Source organism: Nerophis lumbriciformis, linkage group LG37, assembly GCF_033978685.3.
Source record: "Nerophis lumbriciformis linkage group LG37, RoL_Nlum_v2.1, whole genome shotgun sequence".
Taxonomy (NCBI): Eukaryota; Metazoa; Chordata; class Actinopteri; order Syngnathiformes; family Syngnathidae; genus Nerophis; species Nerophis lumbriciformis.
The window spans coordinates 12,122,501-12,132,500 of NC_084584.2; the positions used below are offsets into that span (position 1 = coordinate 12,122,501).

A 10,000-nucleotide genomic window follows, 5' to 3' on the forward strand; every position below is an offset into this window, starting at 1 on the left:
AAAGTTTGTGTTTAAAAAATAAAAAATTCAGTGTAAAAAAAATTCAGTGTATAGAAATTTCGGTAAAAATTTTTTTTTTGCAGACAATTTCATTAAATATAAAATTTGTGAGAAAAATGCGTTCAAAAAATCCCTGAGTTAAAATTCAGTGTATAGAAATTCAGGGGAAATTTTTTTTGGTGACAATTTCTTAAGTAAAAATTTGTAAGAAAAATGTGCGTGTTAAAAAATTAATTGTTGAAATTCAGTTTAAAAAAAAAATCAGTGTATAGAAAATCCGGTAAAATAATTTTTTTCTGATGATTTCATTAAATAAAAAAATGAGAAAAATATTTCTTTTTAAAAAAATTCAGAGTCAAAAATATTTGCTGACGATTTGATTAAATAAACATTTGTACGGAAAATGTGTGTGTTTAAAAATTCACTTTGTTAAAATTCAGTGTACATTTTTTTTTTGCTGACGATTTCATTAAATACAAATTTGTGAGAAAAATGTGTGTTTAAAAATCAACTTTGTTAAAATTCAGTGAATAGAAATTCCGGGTAAAAAAATTATTGCTGACAGTTTCATTAAAAAAAAAATTGTGAGAAAATTGTTTTTGTTTAAAAATTAACTTTGTTAAAATTCAGTGTAAAAAAATGTGTGAATAGAAATTCCGGTAAAAATATTTTTTGCAGACGATTTCATTAAATAAAAAAATTGTGAGAAAAATGTGTGTTCAAAAATGAACTTTGTTCAAATTCAGTGTAAAAAAAATCAGTGTATAGAAATTCCGGTAAAAAAAATTTTTGGAGACGATTTCATTAAATAAAAAATTGTGAGAAAAATGTGTGTTAAAAATTCGCTGAGTAAAAATTCAGTGTATACAAATTCAGGGGAATTTTTTTTGCTGACGATTTCTTAAATAAACATTTGTAAGAAAAATGTGTGTGTTAAAAAATTCACTGTTGAAATTCAGTGTAAAAAAAACCAGTGTATACAAAATTCTGTAAAATGAAATTTTGCTGATGATTTCATTAAATAAAAAATGAGAAAAATGTATGTTTAATATTTCACTTTGTTAAAATTCAGAGTAAAAAAAAATTTGCTGATGATTTCATTAAATACAAATTTGTGAGAAAAATGTGTGTTTAAAAATTCACTTTGTAAAAATTCAGTGTATAGAAATTCCGGGTAAAAAAATGTATTGCTGACAGTTTCATTAAATAAAAATGTGTGAGAAAAATGTGTGTGTTTAAAAATTAACTTTGTTCAAATTCAGTCCAAAGACATGCACCTGGGGATAAGTTGATTGGTAACACTAAATTGGCCCTAGTGTGTGGATGTGAGTGTGAATGTTGTCTGTCTATCTGTGTTGGCCCTGCGATGAGGTGGCGACTTGTCCAGGGTGTACCCCGCCTTCCGCCCGATTGTAGCTGAGATAGGCTCCAGCGCCCCCCGCGACCCCAAAGGGAATAAGCGGTAGAAATGGATGGATGGATGGATTCAGTGTAAAAAAAATCAGTGTATAGAAATTCCGGTAAAATATTTTTTGGAGACGATTTCATTAAATAAAAAATTGTAAGCAAAATGTGTGTTAAAAAATTCACTTTGTTAAAATTCAGTGTATAGAAATTCAGGGGAATTTTTTTTTGCTGAGGATTTCTTGAATAAAAATTTGTAAGAAAAATGTGCGTGTTAAAAAATTCACTGTTAAAATTCAGTGTAAAAAAATCAGTGTATAGAAAATTCGGTAAAATAAAATTTTGCTGACAATTTCATTAAATAAAAAATTAGAAAAACATGTGTTTAAAAATTCACTGTGTTAAAATTCAGAGTAAAAACTTTTTTGCTGACGATTTCATTAAATACAAATTTGTGAGAAAAATGTGTGTTTAAAAATTCACTTTGTTAAAATTCAGTGTATGAAAATACCGGGTAAAAACAATTATTGATGACAGTTTCATGAAATAAAAATTTGTGAGAAAAATGTTTGTATTTAAAAATTAACTTTGGTAAAATTCAGTATAAAAAAATCTGTGTATAGAAATTTCGCAAACATTTTTTTTTCAGACGATTTCAATAAATACAAAAATTGTGAGAAAAGTATGTATGTTTAAAAATCCACTTTGTTAAAATTCAGTGTAAAAACATTTTGGCTGACGATTTCAAAAAATAAAAAATGTGTGAGAAAAATATGTGTTTAAAAATTCACTTTGTTAAAATTCAGTGTAGAAAAAATCAATGTATAGAAAAATCGGTAAAATAAAATTTTGCTGATGATTTCATCAAATAAAAAATGTTTGAGAAAAATATGTTTTTAAAATTCACTTTGTTAAAATTCAATGTAAAAAAAATCAGTGTATAGAAATTCTGGGTAAAACATTTTTTGCTGACAATTTCACTAAATACACATTTGTGAGAAAAAAGTGTGTGTTTAAAAATTAACTTTGTTAAAATTCAGTGTAAAAAAATTCAGTGCATAAATATTTGTTGCTTCAAAACTCAAGACCCACGTTTGTCAGTTTGTGACTTTATTCCGAAATCTTTTTACACTGAATTTATTATTGTATCTAAATTTTTTTGCCTTTGAATTTTGTGAACTGATTTTCTTTTTTTTTTTACATCAAATTATGCTGACAATTTAATTGAATATAAATAAAAGTTAAAGTTTGTGTGTTTAAACATTCAGTGTGTAAATAAGACAATTAAGTGTATAGAAATACCAGGTTAAAAAAATTCTGCTGACAATTTCATTTTTAAAAAATTTGTGAGAAAAATGTGTGTTTAAAAATTCTGTGTTTTTTTAAATCAGTGTATAAAAAATTAATATAAAAAAAAAAATCAGTGCAGAAATATTCTTCACTTCCAAACTCAAGACCCACGTCTGGCAAATTCCTACTATGGAGGCTTTTTTTTTTTTTTTTTTTTTTTTACACTGAATTTATGTAACTTCATTTTTTTGCATAAAAATTTTGTGAGGTACATTTTTTTTCCAAATTATGCTGACAAGTTTATTGACTGAAAATAAAAATGAAAATCGTGAGAAAAATGTGTGTTTTTAAAAATTCAGTGTGTAAAAAATTAAATCTAAAAAAATTCAGTGTAAAAAAATTCCAGGTAAACCAATTTTGCTGACAATTTCTTAAATAAAGATGTGTTAGCAAAATTTGTATTTGAAAAATTTGTTTTTGACAATTCAGTGTACAAAAATTCTATGTAAAAAAACAACAAGAATTGTACAAATATTCGTTGCTTCAAAACTCAAGACCAACTTTGGGTAAAGTAAATGAATTTCAACAAAATTAAATATCATGAAATTGTCAACATAATTTGATATACTAAAATTTAATAACCTGGTCTGCACCACTTTTTAAATGCACACGCAGTCTTAGTAGATCACACGCGACACGCCAACTAATGGTACATATTATTTTGTTGTTTAAGTGGGAAAACATGTTTCTGACTTCCACCGCTTAGGGAGCAGGACGACCCTTACCTGGATCTCATTCATGTTCAGGATGTTCCTGGACGGTCTCTGTGTGCCCAATCGGTAGCGGATCCCCTCGTCCAGGGTCATGCCGTAGAACTGGGTGTAGTTTGCGGCCCTCCACCTGGTCACACGCGTAAAAGTGCACCATTTTAATATGTCTTTTAGACAGTGTAAATATACGTACTTACTTACCCATAATTCCCTCTGTTGACAGCCTGGATCGTGTCCCTGTCTATCAGACATGCGTTCTGCTCACATTCCCAGCGTCCCGTGGTGCCGCACGTGCTACCAAGCAGACAATCAGGTCGTCAACACACCTGCTCGGGTTCTCGACTTCAGTGAGTTTTTAAGTACGAGAGAAGCAGGTGACGGTTGGCTAGGTGTCGTGTTGTTTTAAACTTTAGTAACTTATTTTAGGCTTCGCTAACATGTCACATAAACACGACCTACGCACTATCTAACACCTTTTACCTTGCAAAAGGAAATGTTCAGATTCATTGGATTTACTTTATTTAGCTTTCATTGCAAATATTCAAATAACACTTTGTGCTACATTTGTGTCGTCACAGCTTTTAGGTTATTCTCAATTATATTATTAAAAAAATAATATACATAAATAAATGTAAAATGAATAGATACATAAAAAACAAATTAAATAAAAAATAAAATTGTTTGTGCTACGTTTGTGTCGTCACGGCTTTTCAGTTATTCTCAATTATAATATTAAAAATAATAAATAAATACATGTAAAATGAATAGGTAAATAATAAACAAAATAAAAAATAAATAAAATCGTTTGTGCTACATTTGTGCCATTACAGCTTTTAAGTTATTCCAAAAATATAATTAAATAATATTTATAATAAAATACAATCGAAAATAAAGCAAATAAATAAATTTAAAAATAATTAATTTATAAACAAATTATAAAAATTTAATAGAAAATTAAAAAAAATAAAAAAATAAAAAAGGCATTCTAAAATATATTTTCTGACTAACATAACGTAAATAATAAAAACAAATGATAAAAAAATATATTTTTTTTTAAAAATGAAAAAAAAAATAAACAAACAAAAGTCATTCTAAAATATATTTTCTGACTTGTGCCAAACTTGTCTCATTTGTTTTTGCTTCAAAAATGTTTTTGTCTAACTATTATAGTTTTTATGTTTTTAGCGTTTTAGGATTGATAAGCAGCCCCCTCCCCAGACATTACGGCTTTTAAGTTATTCTAAAATATCATTACAAAAATAATAATAATATAAAATAAAAACTAAAATAAATAAATACATTTAAAATAATTAATAATACAAAAATGTTATTAATAAAATAATACATAAATAAAGAAAATAAAAAATATAGCTCAAACAAATGGGACAAGTTTGGAGCGATTTGACAAAGTGGGGTCGTCATTTTGAATAATATGTTAATAACATTAAAAATTATAGTAGTTAGCCAAAAACATTTTGCAACACAAATGCTTTTTGGATAAGTTTGGGAGATTGTGACAAAGGGGGGGGGGGGGGGGGGCTATGAATAATAAAATGTTATTAACATAAAAACTATAAAACGTTAACAACATTACAACTATAATAGACCAAAATAAATTGCAGCACAAACGAATGGGACAAGTTTGGGGAGATTATGACAAAGCGTTCTATTTTAGAATAACTTAAAAAATGTATTTCAAAGTAACTTAAAAAAAACTATTTTAGAATAACTTAAAAAGCGTATTTTAGAATAACTTAACAATTTATTTTACAATAACTTAAAAAACGTATTTAAAAAAAAACTAAAACATTTATTTTACAATAACTTAAAACATTTATTTTAGACTAACTTTAACATTTTATTTTAGAATAGCTTAAAAAACATATTATAGAATACTAAAAAAACATTTTTTAGAATGACTTAAAACATTTATTTTAGAATAACTTAAAAATGTATTTTAAAATAACTTAACATATTTTAGAATAACTTAAAAAACTTATTTTAGATTATTTAAAACAACTTTTATTTAATAATAACTTAAAACAATTATTTTAGAATAACTAAAATTTTTATTTTAGAATAACTTAAAAAAGCGTATTTTTGAATAACTTAATTTATTTTACAATAACTTAAAAAACGTATTTTAGAAAAACTTAAAACATTTATTTTAGAATAACTTAAAAATGTATTTTAGAATAACTTAACATATTTTAGAATAACTTAAAAAACTTATTTTAGAATATTTAAAAAAAACGTATTTAATAATAACTTAAAACAATTATTTTAGAATAACTTAAAAATGTATTTTAGAATAACTTAAAAAATGTATTTCAAAATAACTTCAAAAACGTATTTTAGAATATCTTAAAAAGCGTATTTTAACGTAATTTTAAGTCTCTGCAAACTAAAAAATCACCTGGTTTGGATGGTCTGCCGTGTGAATTTTATGTGAAATTCTCTACACAGTTAGCTCCTATTTTGGCAGCCATGTATTCAGAATCACTAGTAGCGGGATTTCTCCCAACCACCCTAAATCAGGCATGCATAACATTACTGGCAAAAAAGAGCAAGGACCCCTTAGACTGCGGATCCTATAGACCCATATCTTTGTTAAACACAGACTATAAAATATTGGCCAAAGTATTAGCTTACCGTTTGGAAAACATTTTACCCAGTTTAATATCCCCAGACCAGACAGGTTTTGTTAAGCATAGACGCTCCTTTTTTAATACCCGACGCCTGTTTAACATAATGTACACTCCTTGTCAAGCTGCTTCAGAATGTCTTCTCTCCATGGATGCAGAGAAGGCATTCGATAGAGTAGAATGGGACTACCTCTTTGAAACGCTGGCAAAATTCGGATTTGGGGAAACATTCATCACATGGATAAAACTGTTATATTCCAGCCCTTCTGCTATGATTCTGACTAATAATTTGTATTCAAGTCCTTTTGATTTACACCGTGGAACTCGCCAGGGATGCCCCCTCAGTCCCCTTCTTTTTGTCCTGGCTATCGAACCCCTAGCTTTAGCCATTAGATCTAATCACTCTATAATGGGCATACATAGAGGAAACATAGAACATAAATTGTCCCTTTATGCTGACGATCTTCTCCTTTATGTGTCCAACGCAGAATCTGCAATTCCATTAATTCTTAGCCTGTTACAACAGTTTGGTGAAATCTCCGGTTATAAATTGAATTTAAATAAAAGTGAGCTACTGCCCTTGAATATGGACGTCTCAATACTAGAAAACATTGGGTTGCCCTTTAAGATCACTACAGACAGTTTTAATTACCTCGGAATTACTATTACAAAGAATTTTAAAGACCTCTTCAGGCAAAACTTTGGGAAGTTGTTTACACAAACCAAGCAAGATCTGGCTAATTGGACTCCCCTTTTCATTTCACTTATAGGCAGAGTCAATGTAATTAAGATGACTGTGCTTCCAAAATATTTGTATCTGTTTCAATGCTTACCTGTATTTATCCCTGGTACATTTTTCAAAAAATTAGACTCAATAATCTCATCTTATATTTGGAATGGCAAACAGCCACGTCTGCGCAAGGAGTTTTTACAAAGAGCAAAACATGATGGAGGTATGGCCCTTCCAAATTTCTGTATGTATTACTGGGCCACCAACTTGCATTGCATGTCATACTGGACATATTACCATCTACATAAGGAAAGTCCTACATGGGTGAAGCTGGAGACACATTCTAGTGGTTCTGCTTCTTTAGCAGCCCTAATGGGTGCAGCTTTGCCTCTATCAGTGAAGACAATTAATATTAATCCTGTAGTAAGTCACTCGCTCAAAATATACTGTCAATTTCGAAAACATTTTAACCTGCAAGGAATGAGCCTTTTTAGTCCAGTAGCATCAAATCACTGCTTTCCACCTTCAACACTTGACACAGCTTTTAATATGTGGCATCAAAGGGGTTTGAAATGCTTCAATGATCTTTTTATAGACAATATATTCTCCTCTTTTACGGAGTTGTCCAAGAAATTTAATCTACCCAGTTCCCATATATTTAGATATTTCCAGATAAGGGATTATGTTAAAACAGTTCTTCCGCAGTTCCCTAACAAACCCTCTAAATCAACCACAGATGAAATTATGTGTTTAAATCCAATAAAGAAGAGGGCAATATCATATATACTTAATTTACTCTCAGTATTAGAATGCACTTCCATGCTAAGAATCAGAACAGCATGGGAACAAGACCTCCAAACATCAATAGATGACGTAACCTGGGCAAACATTGAGAAAAGGGTTCACTCATCTTCAATGTGCGCACGACACTCACTGGTCCAATTTAAAGTGATACACCGGGTGCACTTCTCAAAAGCAAAATTAGCAAAAATATTTCCCCATATTAACCCATTATGTGATAGATGTAAACTAGATAACGCAACATTAATACACATGTTTTGGCTTTGTCCGAAGCTAAAGGGGTACTGGAAGTCCATCTTCGAAGCACTCTCTACGGTTTTAACAATTCAAATCGATCCAAACCCTTTCATTTCCGTATTTGGAATCATTCCTGAAGGGATGGAACTACCTGTCGGGGGTCACAAAATAGTTGCCTTCACCACCCTCCTCGCACGCCGCCTGATATTGTTGAAGTGGAAGGAGGCTGACCCACCCTTAGTCTCCCACTGGATAAGGGACGTACTAGCAAACCTGAAGCTGGAGAAAATAAGATACACATTACGGGGCTCTGAAAACAAGTTTTTTAAAGTGTGGAGACCTTTTTTTACTTTTTTTGACCAATCTTCTACACAAGTGCAGGAAGAGCCCTAGATATGTACCTAGATATGGCCTTGTCATGCTGCGTCTACATTATGTTTCAGTTTTCAATTACTGTGTTTTAGGTGCCTTGTACTGAACTTTATCTATTTATTTATTTTTTTACTCCGGGTACTTTTGTACTCTTACTTTTGTTTTTTTGTTTTTGTTTTGAGTGACAGCAGGGGTAGGGGATGAAGAGGGTTTGAATATTTTGTCAATGTGAATGTGAAATCAATAAAAAGAACTATGAAAAAAGCGTATTTTAGAATAACTTAAACATTTATTTTACAATAACTTAAAAAACGTATTTTAGAAAAATTTTAAACATTTATTTTAAAATAACGTAAAAATGTATTTTAGAAAAACTTAAAAAAAATGTTTTTCAATAACTTAAAAAAATTATTTTACAACAACTTAAAAAACGTAACAGCACAAACAAAAATGAAGTGCAGTGTTATTTTCATATTTGCAATGATAATGCTATGCTATCGTCACACAGGTTATTTCTTACGCGTAACATTGCATTGTGGGACATTTTGGAACAGCTGACTAAAAGAGCAAGTACAAGGTATTATTTAGTTCTTTGAAGTGAATCACGGCTCTGTATTGACTATAAAAGACATTCTGGACGATCACAAGCCTGTTTCTCCTGCATTCCGCTGTGGTTAAAGGTCAACAAAGGCTTACAGGAAGGCCCCGATAAGCGCCTGCGTGGGCTGGACGGCCGCTAACGAGGACCCGGAGGAAGTCATGATCCGGGATGGGAGGAGAGGATGCACTTTTGGGAAATGGAGGAGGAAGAATTGCGTGGGCACACAAGACCTCCTTGTTGGAAGATGCAGAGAGGAGGGGCATTATGTTTTCTAGCTATTTTTACCGAGCGTCCATCATCTTCTATTCTCCTTTGCCATATCGGAGCTAACCACCCCGCCTTGATTCCAGTCGAACTCGCACTTTGACAGCTTCCGAAGGCGGACAGCTGGCGAGGTTTTGAGCTGATAAGTAGAGCTCATGGGGCTTGTTTTGATAACACAGCAATGAGGAGCTAATTAACATGCATGATGGACGGGTCCCACCTGGACCTGTTACCCTTGTGGAACCCCCAGATGTGCTGAGTGGTACAGGTCTTGGGACCCCAAAGGGTTTCAGCCAAAAAAGTCATATATATTATTTTATTTATTTATTTATTTATTTATAAAGTAACACACACATATACATACATATATACATACTGTGTATATATATATATATATATATATATATATATATATATATATATATATACTGTAAGTGTGTACCGTATTTTTCGGACTATAAATCACAGTTTTTTTCATAGTTTGGCCGGGCTCCAGTGCGACTTATATATGTTTTTTTCCTTTTTTATTATGCATTTTGGGCAGGTGCGATTTATACTCCAGTGCGACTTATACTCCGAAAAATACGGTATATATATATATATATATAACTATATATATATATATATACTGTATATATATATACATATACATACATATATATATATATATATATATATATATATATATATATATATATATATATATATATATATACACATACATATATATATATATATATATATATATATATATATATATACATGCATACGTATATATATGTTTGTATATATATAACTATATATATATATATATATACATATATATATTTATATATATACATACATACACATATACACATACATATACACGTATATATAGATATAC

At 30.0% G+C, this 10,000-nt stretch overlaps 1 protein-coding gene across 3 annotated transcripts in view; it reads right to left on the minus strand.

The window, feature by feature from the left end:
• The window catches only part of tinagl1 (tubulointerstitial nephritis antigen-like 1), a 98,225-nt gene that overhangs the window by 44,670 nt on the left and 43,555 nt on the right, over positions 1 to 10,000 (minus strand). For all 3 annotated transcript variants that reach the window (XM_061931593.1, XM_061931591.1, XM_061931592.1), the window contains 2 exons: positions 3,666 to 3,758; positions 3,480 to 3,594 (listed from right to left, as the gene is read on the minus strand). In XM_061931593.1, the coding sequence (XP_061787577.1) occupies positions 3,480 to 3,594; positions 3,666 to 3,758 (208 nt within the window). The remainder of the gene's footprint in view (positions 1 to 3,479; positions 3,595 to 3,665; positions 3,759 to 10,000) is intronic.